Source organism: Alosa pseudoharengus, unplaced genomic scaffold, assembly GCF_046254945.1.
Source record: "Alosa pseudoharengus isolate Yale_2024_CS ecotype anadromous, Long Island Sound unplaced genomic scaffold, YU_APseudo_1.1 YU_APseudo_1.1_scf_5, whole genome shotgun sequence".
NCBI lineage: Eukaryota > Metazoa > Chordata > Actinopteri > Clupeiformes > Clupeidae > Alosa > Alosa pseudoharengus.
Window position 1 is genome coordinate 17,688,961 of NW_027468837.1, and position 17,500 is coordinate 17,706,460.

Here is a 17,500-nt window from a genome sequence, read left to right on the forward strand (position 1 = left end):
CTCTCGCTCTCTCTCGCTCTCTCTTTCACTCGCTCTCTCTCTCTCTTTCACTCTCTCTCGCTCTCTCTCTCTCGCTCTCTCTTTCACTCTCTCGCTCGCTCTCGCTCTCTCGCTCTCTCTCTTTCTGACTCCTCCGCTCATTCTCAGGAGTGATGTTGGCAGTGGGCCAGTAGGAGATGAGGGCTTCAGCCTGCCTGAGGATAGAGAGCACGGTTAGAAGGAGGGATTTTGCTGAAAAACAAAAAAAGAGAGAAAAAAAGGAGGAAAAAAGTGTCGAGCAGGAAGGAGGGGAGCCAGACCTTGGCTTTCCCCGAAATCACGTGACCAGCGTTCCACACAGTCTCCTGGGCACTCAAAACTACCAGAGCCGGTTCCTTAAAATCGCTCTCTCCCTCCCTCTCTCTCTCTCTCACTCTCTCTCTCACTCGCTCTGTCGCACATTCTCTCTCTCTCTCCCTCTCTCACCCCCCATCTTTCTACATTTCTTTTTCTATTTTTTTTTTCACAGTTCTACACTCATACTGACACTCACTGCCACCCCCCCCCCCCCCACACACACACACACACAAATACACACACACACACACACACACTCATTCTCACTCTGCCTCTCTCATTCCCCCCTCTTTCTCTCCCCATCTGTCTTTCATCTCTCTTCATTTTGACTTTCGCCGTTCTCCTTCTCCTCCTCAGTTTCTCTTTTTCCTTCAGTCCTCTCTCCGCACCTTCACAGCACATCGCTAGCCAGCGTGTTTCTCTCACTCCTGCGGCCAAGCGTCACACATCCCTCAGGCATGTCTCTCGCGGCGAGACGACCCTAGAGTCCCGGAGACAGGGCAGACCTGCCCGGCGACTGCACTGACGCACTGATGTCACGCTGCTGCCGCCGTTCTGTCAGCTGACCAAGCGATCCCTATCAGTCATCAGCTGGAGTGCTGACTGCAGGTTATGAAAGCCATGCCTTTGTCATGAGGGGAGATGTGTGCAGATAGGCAGAAAGCTGGAATAGCAGCGCACTGAAGCCACCTGTCAAGGCTACTGGGTGCAAGTGTGTGTGTGTGTGTGTGTGTGTGTGTGTGTGTGTGTGTGTGTGTGTGTGTGCGCGCGCTTGTGTTTATTTTTGTGGGAGCTTGTATCAACATTTTTCAGGTTTTAGTTATTTTGACTTTGTAGCAGCAGGCCTGTGTGTATGTGTGTGGAGGGGGGAGGGGTGTGAGAGGGATTTACATATTTAAGATTCCCAATCCGGGTCCTGAGTGCTGATGGGGGATTATCTCGCCACATCGACGGTAGAGCAAGAGTCCAGTCCGTGTCAGGAATTTGGGAATTCCATGTCTGGATTTGCCGGCAGCGCCATGCTCCCTGGTGAAGGTACATGGTGTACTCTTGAGGGGGGAAAGTGAACATTTTGTAGAGGGTGGGGGAAGGGGGCAGCAGAGTGGAGTGCGGGGGTGGGGGCGGGGCGGTGTAGAGGTCGGAAAAATTCACATTCAAGAGAGGGGAAGTTCTCTCTGCTCTGCCATATAGTTCACCTCTGTCTAACCACCCTTCGTGCATGCGTGCGTGCGTGTGTATGAGAGAGAGAGAGAGACAGTTTAGTTTGGTAGTGCCCATTAAATTATCACCACTCTAGTGTGATGGTTGAGTTAACTGTCTGTGCCTCACTGTCACGTGTACCACCCTTATTTCCATGCCCCTCCCGTCACCCTTGACCTCGTTTGACCTTAAGTTGACCCTACTGCAGAATTGTCCTTAACACGGCGCGCGCCAGGATCCAACGGGTGCAGCCGGGCCTTGATGAGCGCCTCTTCTCAGCACAGCCCGGGGTGGCCGCAGTTTATAGCGTGAGTATGAACCGCACAAACACACACACACACACACACACACACAGACACACACACACACACACACACACACACACACACATATGCATATGGAATTTCATACAAATAGCTGCTGTGGTTGTAGATACGCACTCATAAATCACAGTAGAACACTAGACTCTCGCTCTGTACATTTTGCAGTCACATGCTCAGAAGCTCAAATACACTCCCATTCAGTGTTTTGCTTTTATTACGGTATAAGGTGTGAGGATTACTTGTCACAAAATAAAAACATACACATACACACATGTCCTGATATGAAACCTGCACTTTTTCCCATTAATGTAATACCAGGCCCAAATAACTGTAGCTATTCGGTCTAAATACCAACATACAGATCATCTTAAGGATGCATTAGGTTGTTGAATGACCATAGCATACAATATCTCTCTTTAAAGCACGCCATTTCTGAACACAAGGATCTGAAGAGAGTGTTTCGACCTAATACCATCAATGAAACTCATTTAATTTATTAATCAGTTTTTATTTCATTTAGGTAGCACTTTAGCACTCATTTTAAATAAATGCTTTCTTAATTCACCTGATTGACTTGGTATCTTTAAATGTAGCCCACACTAAATCCATAAAACAGGGACTATAGTCATAACATTATTAAGGACAGCAAAAGCAATGACAAAGTAGACATGACAAATAAAATTGTCCTGCCATCTCCAATCATCTCCTTAGGGGGTTCTATTTTACCTCCATCACTAATCAGACAGACACGTATTTCCCTGTCATGATTTCAAAACTGAACTGATATTTAGCTTTATACAAGTAGTACTTAATTTAATCTCCTTCTTTCTAATGCCCTGTAGTTTTCTCACACTCTTTTCTTACACGGGAGAAAATGATGACGAAATATTTTAAAGACAAAAAAAAAACATAAACAGCTGCTCCATTTAAAATGCCACTAGTAATCAAATTAGTGTTGACTTTAGATTATTTCTCATTGGCGCAGTTGTACTCAATTTGGACTGCTTTGGGTTTTCTTTGTACCCCGTGGCTGTCTCACTCTCTTCACGAGGTTGCCTCAGACACACACACACACACACACACACACACACACACACACACACAGAGAGAGAGAGAGAGGAGGCTCTGCATGCTCTTTAGCGCATTCTCAGCACGACAGCCATAGCTCCTGTCATCTCCCCCAGCCTCGCCCCCAGCTCCATAGCTCCTGTCATCACTCCCAGCCTTGCCCTCCCTCGCCCATGCTAACTAGCCACCCCTAGCTCCTCCACAAAGAGATCTCCCGTTGCCCGCGTTGGCATCAGTCAGCTTGCGCACGCAATTGGAAATCCTGGGAATTTCAGTCTCCCATGTTAGCTTACATTAGCTCGACCGCAGGGCGAATTTCAACACTCCCTGTTAGCTGGCTTTTAGAGCAACCACCACAGGGTGAATTCCAACGCACAGTGTTAGCCACTGTTAGCTTGACCGCAGCGAGAATATCATCTCTCCTTGTTAGCCAGCCCTAGCACATGCACAGGGTGGTTTCCCACACACTTGTGTGAGCCCCGGTTAGCTCATCCACAGGGAAAGCTCCAGCTAGCAAAGGCTTTACGCCAATACACACACACACACACACACACACACACATATACACACACACACACACACATCATGAGCTGACTCATTGGATTGATTAAGCCAGGGGCTTTTCGATGGAGTGAGAATGGCGGGCGGTCGCTCTTACATTCACTCAAGTTCACACCCACATGCTGTCGCCTGCTGAAAAAACACATTTATTTTGCTCCCCATTGCAGCGCCATGCCTGAGTATCAGGCTGATATTGAGCACGACCAGACTGCCACCCTCACACACACCCTCCCCCCCTTACACAGGATCATTAATAGTGTGAGTGGGGTGTGATGCCATTTTCTGAGCGCCCCAGGGAGACCTGGCAAGGAGAACTTTTGTAGGCGAATCAGTAATAGCTGCATCGTTGTTTCTTAAGTCGATAATGAAACGGGTACAGGCCACAGGGCTATAGTAGATAACATGGCAGATTGTGAGAATACGTACATCCATACACATATGCATATAATATGCCTATGCAGACACAGGCAATGTCACAGTTTAAGAATTGGCTTTGAGACCAAATGCTGAGCAGCGATTTGTCTCCATCATCATCATCATCATGTTCCCTCTGTTCCAAGGCCACAAGGTCACGATTCACAGGGGTCATTAAATTAACTTAAACGTAAATGTCATAAATGGCTCCTACACTCACACTGTAGCCCACATTGCACCCTCACCCTGAATAATCAACAATGCCCAGGCCAACAACAGCTGGCAACAATAGGCACATTAGCACTCTTTCCAAGTATTTGTTCTCTGAAATCCACCCCGCCACCCGATCTGCCTTGGACTGGGTGTTACAGTTTGGAACTGTCAAATGTTGTTGTTTTTTTTTCTTCTTTTTTTTAACTATTCAAAAAAATCAAAGTCCCTTGTGGTTTCAAACCTGCTCTCTGCTCTCCACCAATGTTCCCTCTAATTTTTTTCAGCACTGAGCAAATATTTTGTTTTCTGAGCGCACATTTCAGCACTGTGACCTGCCGAAAATGACCATGAGCCTGCGTTAGCCATAGGGAATTCAAAGAGATGACTGCAAATGCATCAATATGTTTAAAAAGGTTGATATTTATTCAATATCCTTTATAATAGTTGGACTTGTGGAACATTTTAATGATGGTGTTTTACCAGTCAGTTTAGCTGAACTTAACAAAACAGAGAGCAAGCTAGCTACTCCCTTCCCCTCCCTCCCGTGCAATTGAAACTCTCCTAAACACGCATCTCGTCGGTTATTGGTTGGAACACTTTATTTTGCCTTTGAGTGGTTGCCAACACTTTTTTTTGTTTAGAGCTCCCATGTCTAAGTCTTAATGTTTTCAATGCGTCTACATGAACTTTCTGTGTGTCAGATAACACTTTAGGTAATCAAGCTTCCACTCAGACCAAGTTTTCTCACGAGCGAACTCTCCTTTCGCTTTTGCCTCCGAGCACAATTTGCAGATCATGCCACTCCTTTCGTAAATATGTCTGAAAGTTTTTTCCTACCTGGACCATCTTTTGTGTCAGATTGGAGTATTTCATCTAGCCACTCATGTTTAAACGTTAGGCAGACCTTTTCTGGGGCATCTGCTCTGCCTTTCTTTTCGCCATGGTAGCCTACTGCATAACTGGAGCAGGGCCCGCCTAGAGTAGCCTAAAGGATACTTTGTATGTAAACATTCTAGCTTAGGCTACATCCGGCTTGGTTGTCAGACATGTCAGTATTTTAAATGTTTATTACCTAGCCTACATCGCCGTTGATGCTCAGATTTTTAACCCCTAAAAAAAAAAATTGTTTGTGCGGTCTGAAAAATGTGCGCGGTCTGAAAAATCTATTGCGCGACCATTTCGACTGGTCTGCGCGGCCGCGTGTGCGCGCAGCTAAGAGGGAACATTGCTCTTCACTCTCAGTGGGCGACCTCAGCACTTGAGATGTGTTTACCAGGGGAACAGATAAGCAAAGCTGACTGACTGACACACACTCACACACAGACACACACAGACACAGACACAGATGCACACCAAGGGCAGTGTTGGCATTTGCATGAGGTTTCACAGTGATGGTTTTTCATATCGCTGCCGTTTCTCTGTGATTTCTCTGAGGTCAGCCTTGTACCATTGCCACTGTCCCTGCTGAGAGGGTGAGAGAGAGAGAGGGAGAGAAAGAGAGAAAGAAAGAGAGAGAGAGAACGAAAGAGAGAGCAAGAGACAAAATAATTGAAAGAGAGTGAGCACAGGCCCCTGGAGGAGATTTGTATAAAACGGAGAACAAGTTAAATGAGCCTCTCTGTCTGCATCATTTGGAAGAGCAAGCGTAAGTGTGTGTCTATATGCATGTTGGGCACTTTAAAGCTAAGGATACAAGGGCGATTCATAATCTCCCTTTAGCGATGCAAATGCCGACGCTTCAGGTGAACAATGCCATGACTCACCTGCGGAGGATGCCTCACACCTGCCTACTCAAGTGTCAGAAGAGCTCTATGAAGACTCCACAGCATCCTACTAACACAATAGCAGACATATGCAGTTACAAACACTCTAATGGCCATCTGTCCAGGAAGCTATTGTAACTGAATTAGCATCTTTAGCACACTCATACCATAGTATAGAAAACGACACCGATCTTAATGGAAGTGCATCTGAAAATGGGTATGTCTACTGCAGTACCGTACCTGATGAAGGTGAGACGTGGGGCAGGTAGAGACATGCTTTTTAATGGTGGACTCCAGCCTTCATAGGATGTGTGAACCCAATGATCCCATAGAATATGCGCATGCTCTCTTCCCTCCCTCTCTCCCTCCCCAGGCACACACACTGCCACGCCGATACAGCCTCACTCTCACTGACCCCCACACTCTGACATACAGCCTCTGGGCTGAAATCATTAGAGACCTCACATTACCTAGCATGCAATAGCCATCATGTCCAGCTCCTTCAGTGTTTTGCATTGGAGTGTGTGTGTGTGAGTGTGCGTAAAGGATGCATGTTTGTACAAATATTTAACATTAGTTAGAAAAGCTTGATAGGACTCACACAGATTATGTAACCCTGAAAGCAATATTGATGTCTCCACTTGACACCGTTTTTTTTCCCCCCAGCCTTTTCTTGTATTAACCTAGTGTAGCTATCGTTTTGGGTCTTTAAATTGACAATTGACAACTGTTATCTGTTGTATAACACTAAGGATAACACTCAGACTCTGAGGTTTAAAAGTGACAAAGATGCTCATGCTGATTGCTAGTATCATTTGCCAGTAAACGTTAGTGAGGGATATTGGAGCTGTGGCATGGACAAAGGTTGCATTTGAAGTCAAAGAGAGAGAAGGAGAGAGAGAGAGAGAGAGAGTGTGTGTGTGTGTGTGTGTGTGTGTGTGTGTGTGTGTTAGGCAGACGTGTGTGTCTTTGATGTGGCTCACAGACCTGCTGGCTCCAGACCCAGCTCAGTTGTGCACAGACTAACACCACACACACACCAGTGCCAGAATTGAAACCCCTCCACAACATGGACACAAAGATCCGTGGAGGCCAGCCAACAAACTCTCTCTCTCTCTCTATCTCTCTCTCCCTCTCTTTCGCTCTTATTTGCTTGCCTCTTATGCTTGCTGCATTTCTTCTCATTGACTCTCTCGGTCACATTTTCCTGCTTCCTCTTGCTGTTGGTAATTAACTCCCCCCCCCCCCCCCCCCCCTTATCTCTTTCTCTCTCTCTCTCTCTCTCTCTCTCCCCCTCCCTCATCCTCTATTTAGCTTTCTCTGTGATGCTTTCCTGCTCCTGTCCATTCCTCATCTGCGTTTGCGTGCGGCGTGCCCTTCACTCGTTCTCTCATTCATTCAGTCTCTCTCTTTCTCCCTAATTAGTACCCTCTCCCTTCAGTAGCCTCTTTGACTGTGTCTATTCCCCGAGGACCCCATATCTCTGTGCAAACCCCATGCATATTTCATATGCCTCTCCCAGATATGTTTACAGCATTTGCCCACTCAAAAAAAAGGACCTTTGCCCTCGAAGCGTCCAGTGTTAACACCGTCACCGTGAGTGGCTTGACCCTATGAGAAAGAGGGGAATTAAGGAAGTGATCTGAGACAGTGCCAAGATGTGACACCGTATTGCTGTCACATTATATAGATAGCTAGGAGGAAATAAGTGTGTGTGTGTGTGTGTGTGTGTGTGTGTGTGTGTATGTACAGTATGTGTGTCTGTGTAGGTGGTTAAATGCAGTGTGTGCATGTGTCTTCTGTGCGCACATCCATGTGAATCTGTGGAGGTGCAGGTGAGTGCACTGTGTGTGTGTGTGTGTGTGTGTGTCTACATGCTCTCCAGCAGGTAACTGTGTGCACCTGCTGGAGTCCTGTGTGTGTGTGCGTGTGTGCGTGTGTGTGTGTGTGTGTGGTGCAGGTGATAGAGTGCTGTGTTTTGAGGCCTCAGGAGCAGTGGTGCAGAGCTGGCAGTCTGCCCAGCACGCCACCAAAATACCTCTCCGTCTGTCTCTCTCCCCCTCCCTTGTTCCTTCATTTTTTCCCTTTCTTATTTTCTCTCAGTCTTCCTCCACCCACTCTCATACACTGCATGCATTCCTCTTACCTCTCTCTCTCTCTCTCTCTCTCACCCTCTCCCTTCTGTCTCTCCCTCCCTATCCCTGTCTTCTCTCACTCCCTTCCTTTCTCTCTCCCTCTCTCTCTCTTGTCCTCCCTCTCTCTTTCCTCCCTCTCTCTTTCCTCCTCTCCGTCTCTCGTCCCGATCAGGTCACATCATCTGCCACAGGGTCCATCACTCTCAATAAGAACCGTGTGTTGTAGCTACTGCTTACAGACTGTCATATGCACAATATCACTCTCACAGTCACACTTTCCTGTGCTCTCCCTCCTCTCTGTAATAATCTCCTCCTTCTCTCTAACACTAACACTAACACACACACACACACACACACACACACACACACACACACACACACACACACACACACACACACACACACACACACACACACACACACACACACACACACACACACACGTCTTCTCTGCCCTCTCATGCTGCCAGAGTACAAGCTTGCAGATATGAACCCAAAGTGATTTTGTACCCTCTCCTGCTTTTCAAATTGAAACTCAAAAGCACTTTTCTTCGGCATGACAAGTTAATACATTCCCATTGGCACTATCTCTCTCCTCTCTCATTCTCGTACTGCGCACCCTTCATCTCTCCCATAATCCATCACAGCAAGACACCTATGTATCGCTTAAAAAGAATATCCAGTCTCCTAGAAAGAATATCAATGCTAAATATTTTTTTTTCTCTCTCTCTCTCTCTCTTCCTATCCCTCTCTCTCTCTCTCTCTCTCTTCCTATCCCTCTCTCCTCCTCTGCTTTTCTCTCTCCCCTCTGCAGGTCCCCAGGCACCCCGGTCCTCCGTTCCCCCCTCACGACCTCTCTAAGGGCCACCCGTCGCTGCAGGGTCCCCCGGGCCCCGGCGGCCCAGCCTCCACGCCAGGGCTCTCTCAGGTATCAGTCCCTGCAGCGCCCCCGTATCGCTACCTTAAGGGCTGGGAGGCAGGCGGAGGGGTGAGTGTGTCCCATCTCAAAAGCCGCCGCTGCCGCCGCCGCCGCCGCCATCCTGTTCTGTGTCTCTGTGTGGATATGAGTGTGTTTGTATGTTTGTTTGTGTGTATGCAAGAGTATATATATATATATATATATATATCAATTTCAATTTATTGTGCTTATAGAGCGCCAAAACATAACACATGTATCATGGCGCTTTACAGAATGTAGGCAATCAGAGAAAGAAGGAAAGAAAGGAAGAAAAGGAAAGCAAGAGAGAGGCCCATGGGTAACAGGGGCGAGGAAAAACTCCCTAGAATTGGAGATATATATAGGAAGAAACCTCGAGCAGATCCACGACTCAAGGGCCTGACCCATCTGCCTAGGGTCAGTACATGACAGTAAGGTCTGTATACATGACAAATGCATATGATAGTCGGGTGTAGAGAATAAGACATGGTGTTAAGCACTTGAGCTGAAAGTTACAAGAGGTGGGATGATTACGTATCCGTTATGGTAATTCGTTATTCCTGATTTAGTGACAGAAAGTTCAATAGTCCAGCATTGGGATTGTCCAGGGGAAGGGAGTTTTCGAGGGGCATGTGGTGGGTTGGTGGATGGGCCAGTAATCCAGGCAGAGTTGTCATAGGCTGGTGGTGGGTCGCTAGGCTGTACGGGCCAGGAGTCCAGATAGGGGGCAGTAATAGGGCAGTCGAGGATGGGACTTCAGGTGAGATGGGTGAGAGGAGGGCCAACACACGGATGGTTGATGACTGGTGATGATATACCTCACAAGTGAGGTACAGTAAGGGGGAAGAAAGAGAGATGTAGAGTGGGTTAGTATTACTGAAAATCAGAATGGTTAATGTCAATAAGTAATCAGTAGTACTATATATTGTTACAGTATACCATGGTGGGAATAGGCAAGAGAGGGAGAGTTGAGAGAGAGAGAGAGAGAAGGGGGGAGAGGAGAGGGGGGGGGTTGTACGGCGTGACACATGAAAAGTCCATGACAGCACTATGCTATAGCAGCATAACTAAGGCATGGTGAGGGGTAGTCGACACCAGCGCAGGTATGGTCAGTGACCACCATCGCACGTGCGACTGGGGTGCCAGTCACACGAGGACTCAGCAGGGTGGTCCATTCCAAAAAACCCTGAGGTGGGTGAATTTCCACGCACCATACCTAACTATGGGAGGCAGTAAAGAGGTATGTTTTAAGTCTAGACTTAAAAATAGGGAGGGTGTCTGCTAGTCGAATTGAGGTAGGAAGATTATTCCAGAGGAGGGGTGCGCGATAGCTGAAAGCTCTGCCTCCTACTGTAGTTTTTGAGAATCTTGGAATTACAAGAAGGCCAGTATTCTGTGATCGTAGCGGTCTGGGTGGGTTATATGGAACTAGGAGATCTTTAATATATTCTGGTGCCTGGCCATTAATGGCTTTGTATGTTAGAAGTAATATTTTGAAGTCAATGCGACTTCTAACAGGCAGCCAGTGTAGAGATGCCAGGATAGGGGAAATATGTTCATATTTTTTAGTTCTAGTGAGTGTGCGAGCAGCTGCATTTTGTATAAGCTGTAAGCTCTTTAGACAGGTGTTATTGCAGCCAGCGTATAGAGCATTGCAATAATCAATCCTTGAGGTGACAAAAGCATGGATTAATTTCTCAGCGTCTGGTAGGGATAAAGACTTCCTTATCTTTGAAATGTTCCTTAAATGATAGAATGAAACTTTGGTAATCTGTTTTATGTGATTACTTAGTGATAGGTCTTGGTCAATTGTAACTCCTAGATTTTTAACACATGTGGATGAGGATAGTCGGAGATCAGTAAATGTAGCCTGTGATGAGGATAGGATATCCCTCATCTTTTTAGGACCTAAAACCATGACTTCTGTTTTATCTGAGTTCAAAAGCAGGAAATTGTTTGTCATCCATGTCTTTATGTCTCGTATACATGTGTCAAGTTTGGCTAACGGAGTCAATTCGTCAGGTTTTATGGAAAGGTATAGTTGTGCATCGTCTGCATAAGAATGAAATTTAATGCCATGTTTCCTAATTTCTGAGCCTAGAGGAAGCATATAGAGAGAAAATAACAGGGGCCCTAGTACTGAGCCTTGAGGCACCCCATATTTTACCATAGTCTGGGTAGATGGTTCATTGTGAACCTGTACAAATTGTCTGCGGTTGGAAAGGTATGATCTAAACCAAGCGAGTGCTGAGTCTTTAATGCCTATCGAATGTTCAAGCCTGTGGAGTAGTATGTTGTGGTCTATGGTGTCAAAGGCAGCACTGAGGTCCAGGAGGACCAATATTGATATATGTCCATTATCGGCAGCGATGAGGAGGTCATTAAAAACTTTAACTAAGGCTATATATATATATGTGTGTGTGTGTGTACATGTATGTGTCTATGTGTGAGTTTTATATGTATGTACAGTAATTGTGCATGTGTGATAATGAGTGTGCATGTGTGTATGTCTTTTAGTTTGTGCCTTTGAGCTTATGTCCTGTTTGTGTTCTCGTGTGTGTGTGTGTGTGTGAGTGAGTGTGTGTGTGGGTGTGTCCTGTTGGTGGGCTGGGGTCACCTGTCCTTGTGTGTGTGGACTGTGTCCATCTGTCTGTGTCTGTCTCTTTGTGTGTGTGCGTGTGGTGAGACCGTCCCCTATTCGTCCCATCTGCATTTTAGTTTTCATCGCGTGGTCCATCTGCTCCTCCACCTCCTCTAAACGAGCAAGCCAGCTATCTCTTTCTGTCCTCCCTTTGTCACATCTCTGTCATCTTCTCTCTCTCTCTCTCTCTCTCTCTCTCTCATTCCCTTTACCCTTTTCGTCTCTCTCTCTCATTCCCTTTCTCCTTTTCCCCTCCCTCTCTCTCTCTCTCTCTCTCTCCCTCTCTCTCTCTCTCTCTCTCTCTGTCTTTCACTGCGTCCTGTCTCTGACTCTCCTATGGGGAGCATGATGCCGGAAGACTGCATTTTAATGGATATGTGCAATAGAGGGTGTCCAAGAAATGCATGCCTTTGCATTTATACACATCCAAGAATATAGGTGTGTGTGTGTGTGTGTGTGTGTGTGTGTGTGTGTGTGTGTGTGTGTGTGTGTGTGTGTGCACATCCATACGTGATGTAGTTAAAGTTTGAATGCATATAAAGCTCATATAAAGACGCACCCCTGTACCCCTTTAGCACTGGAGCGTTTATGCTCCCTGAGGGAGTGACAGGCTGGCTGTCAGTCAGATGGATTGATTAGCCCCAGTAGTCTCTCGGAGGAGTCTGACCAGCACACACACACACACACACACACACACACACACACACACACACACACACACACACACACACACACACACAGCCCAGCGCCAGTCTCCTCCCTCAGGGTTAAAATCTGCTGCCTCCCAGGGTGCCGCCTCTTTTGAAAGCCTGGCTTGCATTTCAACACACGTAGCTAGTGCACTCACACACTTGAGTGCTCACAAGCCCGTAGATGTCTGTGAAAGGAGGCGTGTGATTTTTCAGGAGCACCTGGTGGTTGGAATGAGAGGTAGAGATCAGGACATGTAAACACACTTATCCCTTTGATGTGGTAAATGAGAGGCTATCCAGGTGTGTGTGTGTGTGTGGGTGTGGGTGTGTGTGTGTATGTCACACCTTCCCTGTCACATACACAAGGATATACAGTACCCACAATAGTTTGCCCTAAAATGGTGTGACTCACTCCGCAGGAATCATTTGTGTTTGCTGATGATATAAGTACGTGTGTGTCTGTAAGTGCCAATGCCTAAGTGTGTCTCTGCACATGTCTCCTTCCACACCAACCTTGCACTGTATGTTCAAAAGGGCCTAATATCCTAATGGTTCTGTAAATGTTCAGTGTTACAGCCTTCAGCTTTCTCTTTCATGTGATGTTCAGCAGCATACAGTAACAGTAACCGGTAGGCATGTAGCTCTGCAGGCATGTATACTTTTTCCATTCACTAGATTAGAAGATGAGCATCCTCCTTAACCCTTAGAACCCGATTGACGCAAAGTGCATTAAAAAAACACACCCTTTCTTCTTTGTTACATTGCTCCGGAACTGTTCATCGCAGCGAGATTGTATTGCATGACAGAGCAGAAGTGGGGCTTTCCAAAGAGACTACACACTTGTCTGTACGATCAAGTATGAAAATTAAAAAAAATCATGAAATTAAATCAAATTGCATCATATTTACAGTCTATATTTCTCTACGTTCACCTGCGCACCCATTACTCTCGTTTGAATTACTCGCGAACCCGTGATCGCATCGATATGGCAAGCATATCAGATGAAAGAGGGGACACAGGGCTATCCATGTTTATCGATCATTCTGGCTTATAAAAACAGACGAAGTGACTGCAAAATAATAACGTCACAAAACCAAACCAACCAAACCAACGCTGCACACTCATTACTCTTGTCTGAATTACTCGTGGACCAGTGATCGGATAGAAATGCCACGCATGTCAGATGAAAGAGGAGACTCATAGCTATCATTTGATACCAAGTACATCCTTCTCGGTTATAAAACAGACAAAGTGACAACAAAATAATAACTTCATATAGCTGGACTTACCCCACGTTTTTGTCTGTTTCTGTGGCAAAGCATGTTTATAATCCAACGCTATCGTGTGTTTCTCTATGGCAAAGCATGTTCATGATCCGGTTTTGAGATCCTAGCAAATTCCTGCATGGCATCCAATTCAAGGCTCACATTGCATCCCAATTTGTTCAACAAAGAAACACCTTTTTTGCCTTTGCTTTGTTCATGGCAATGCAGTAAAAAGTTGAGAATCATTATGACTGCATACACCACAGGCGCAGGCTAACACGCAACCTCGGGTCAAGTCAGGTCAGATCAGTTTGTGTCACAGATATGAAGCACAGAAAGGTCATTTTTCATCACTAAATAAAAAATGGCATTTATTTCAGGAAATCACACACCACATATTTCTGTAAATTGCTCAGCCCCAGAGTATCCCTCCAACATGACAATTATATTGCCCGATTCAGGACAGTCTGCCCCTAGACACACATGAAATGCATGTAGAGCTATGAGCTTGCTGTGGTGAGATACATGTCGAAATATAAGATTTTTTAATTCTTTAAAAATCAAAATAAAATCAATGCTAGTACTAATACATGAATTGAAAAAACAATATATAATATGTGTGTGTGGCACTTACAATGACCAGAAAAAATCCTTATGAATAAAGGTAGTGAAAATGCCCTAAAAACAGCTTAGGGTTCGAAGGGTTAACATTCTGTCCAAAGATTGAGTAATCTTACGCTCACCAATGACATGGCATCAGGTCCAGAAAAAAATAAATAAATATATTTATATATACACAATTTTGTTTACTATCTATTTTGTAATGGGGAACATGCCTGTCTGAGTAGAAATGGAAATGCTACAGTCTTGGCTCTGTGTGTCGATGGCAGCTACTTCCTGACACACTGGAGCTGCACTTTCCTGCTCAATTGAGATTCAAATGCTCTCTGCTGAACAGAATACACTGGCCAGCTTCCGATCAGCCCACGCTCTTAGTGTTCGCAATACATTGTGTCTGATGGGATGACAATAACAGCACACACACACACACACACACACACACACAGTACAGCTTGCACATTAGGTAGGCTGTGTTTACAAGGGGGAGAAGAAACTTAAAAATGAGTAAATGGCCTGAATATTGACCTAGTCTAATTATTAGCCAGGTGTCATTACTGAAATGTGTCCCATGGAACATTTGCACAATCACACACACACACACACACACACACACGCACACAGAAGGGAGACTGAGGAAGAGGGGGTGCTTCAGGATGACTCTGAGAAAAGGGAGCCTAATTGTGTGTGTGTGTGTGTGTAGGCTCAGTCTGTAGTTGCGTGCAGACCCCGCAAGCGCTGTGGTGCGCTATTAATAAGCTTTCCAGCCGTCACCAACTTTAATTAGCCCCTCTGCCAGCCTCCTCTCTTTTCTTCACTCCCTCTCTCCTCTCTTCTCTCTTTTCTCTCTCTATCTATCTCTTTCTATCTATCTATCTGTCTCTGTTTCTGTCTCTCCATCTTTCCCTCACACTCTATCTCTCTCTTTATATATAATACCTCTCTTTCTTTCTGTTTAAATATATCTTCATCTGTCTTTCTCTGTCTTCTCATTGCATCCCTCTCTCCTTTCCTCTACTTATCCTTGTGCTTTACCTCTGTGTATGTCTGTTGTTTTTTGTAGGCTGTTTAGTTATTCAATTCAAATTAATGAGTTGAAATCATTCTGTATTTCAATTAATCAACACTTCCTCTACGGCACCAGACCGTAAATGTCTTGCCATAGCCCGGTTTCCATTCATGCCAGCTCAGGGAAATACTGTAGGTGACTGCGTACAGTTCAATTGCAGGTGGCTATTTTTGATCAGCCCTCTTCCCATTCCAGATATTAAATGAGCAAATGTGGACTACATATCTTTGAAATGTTTGGTTTGTGGTTTGTATACGCCAGAAAGAGGTACACTATGGTTTATGTGGTAGTTGTGGTAATTGTTGCACACAGATGTGTGTGTGTGTTTACCTTACAAGCAAACCACTACAGAGAGCTAATGTTTAATTGCAAAAAAGTCATATGCAATTTAAAAAAAGTCAATAGCCCCCTCTCCCTTCCATACACCTACACACACACTCTCTCTCTCTCTTGTCTCTCTCTCACACATATACACACACACACACATACACACACACACTCTCGTCTCTCTCACACACACAAACACACACACACCTTTGCATAGCATGTGGCCCACACTCTCAGCCCCATCCTCTCGGGGAGTTCTCCTCTCAAAGCAGATGTTCTCTTGAGGGACGACGCCAGTAATCACCTCCTCAATTAAAAGCCTTTTTATAGCTGCAGGAGCAGCGCGGCGCTTAGCGTGGCACGACACGGAGAGCACCATGACTCAGGACTGAGAGGTGCGTCTGAGAGACTCGCCAGGCTCATTGTGAAGCTGATTTGTTGGCCAATGAAACATTATTAACGAATGCAGCATCTACTCATCCGGGCTCAGTAAACACGCATGTGCACACTGACTCCGGTCCTGTATTGCTTGTGTGTGTGTGTGTGTGTGTGTGTGTGTGTGTGACAGATGCCCCTGGTGCCTGGCTGGCTCTGTCGTAATCCATGTGCACTTTGATCATGGCGCATGGCGGCGACAGCAGCAGACAGAGAGGCAATGGTTAACGTTTTCCATGCCTGTGTCTGACTGTTTATCTATCTCCCTCTTTCTCTCTGTACCCTGTTTTTCTGCCTTCCTCTCCCTCTCTCTCTCTCTCTCTCTCTCTCTCTTTCGTCTTTTGCCAAACCTGCTCACTCACTTCTCTCTCTCTCTTTCTCTCTCTTTTTAGTCTCCGTACACATCTGGACAGAATGCTGGCTCCGCCCCGTTGGTGTACTCTCCGCAGACACAGCCAATGAACGTCCAGCCTCAGAGTCGCCCGGTGAGTACAGTACTCCATGTCCAGATGCATGGTGGGATGGGTAGGTCTCAAAGTGAGTCCCCCTTCATATGTAGGGCATAAGTAAGCCTCATACAGACCTCTGCTGTAAGAGAAGTCATGAATGGCATTAAGTATTTTGTGTTTGTGTGGGTGTGTGTGTGTGTTAGTGGTGTCGCGATTCTCCAAATCCTCGATTCTATTTAATTTTCGATTTTAAGGTCATGATTCGATTCGATTTTCGATCTTTTTAAAATGATATTACTATTAATGTAATTCTCATGTTGTTTACTTATTTGCCTTATTTCCCGTTCTATTTTGGGGGGATTTTATTTTGAAACTGTTCCTACCACAAGACTGCTAAACAGAACGGACAATAGACGTGAATATAGAGAAATAAAATTACACAGATTTGATCCTTTGACTGTTATAACACACGCCGAAGAGACACAAGGTTAGTATTTAGTATTCACGGAATATTGCACTGTTAGTGTGCGTTTTATGCCTTTAAGTAATTTTGGACTCGACTTCACTTGCAAAGTTGAGGCTAGCCTTAATGTTAACTGACGTGAATGACTGAACACACTGGTCATTTCAGGGAAACAGTGGGTGGTTCTAGTTAAGTTGAAGTCTTTTTTAAGTGGATTTAACTTCAAGTTTGGGGAGATAGGCTTATGTTGACACGCCACACGTCAACACCTTGTGTGTGTGTGTGTGTGTGTGTGTGTGTGCGCGTGCATGTGTGTGTGTGTGTGCACGTGTGTGCGCCAACCGTATGTTTTAACAAGCCATTACACATAGCAAAGCACTCTCTACTTTTCATCTGATAGCCAGAGACAACCACGCCATAATGGCTCCTTAACGACAGCGCTCTGGACAGGGTAGCCAGAGCCGTAATGGCTGTCTACAGCAGTGGCCTAGCCAGTTGGCCCAGTTATAATGGCTGCTTGTAGCAGCGGTCAGGCTGAAGTCAGCATAGCCATGTTGGATCTCTGGAGCATAGATGTGGTAATAGTTTGAG

General features: G+C 45.7%; 1 protein-coding gene across 8 annotated transcripts in view; it reads left to right on the forward strand.

The window, feature by feature from the left end:
- The window catches only part of eif4g3a (eukaryotic translation initiation factor 4 gamma, 3a), a 74,460-nt gene that overhangs the window by 15,230 nt on the left and 41,730 nt on the right, over positions 1 to 17,500 (forward strand). For 6 of the 8 annotated variants that reach the window (XM_076268801.1, XM_076268803.1, XM_076268802.1 and 3 more), the window contains exons 2-4: positions 1,745 to 1,844; positions 8,828 to 9,001; positions 16,390 to 16,482. In XM_076268801.1, the coding sequence (XP_076124916.1) occupies positions 1,745 to 1,844; positions 8,828 to 9,001; positions 16,390 to 16,482 (367 nt within the window). The remainder of the gene's footprint in view (positions 1 to 1,744; positions 1,845 to 8,827; positions 9,002 to 16,389; positions 16,483 to 17,500) is intronic. The other 2 variants (XM_076268805.1, XM_076268807.1) reach the window with 1 other exon arrangement.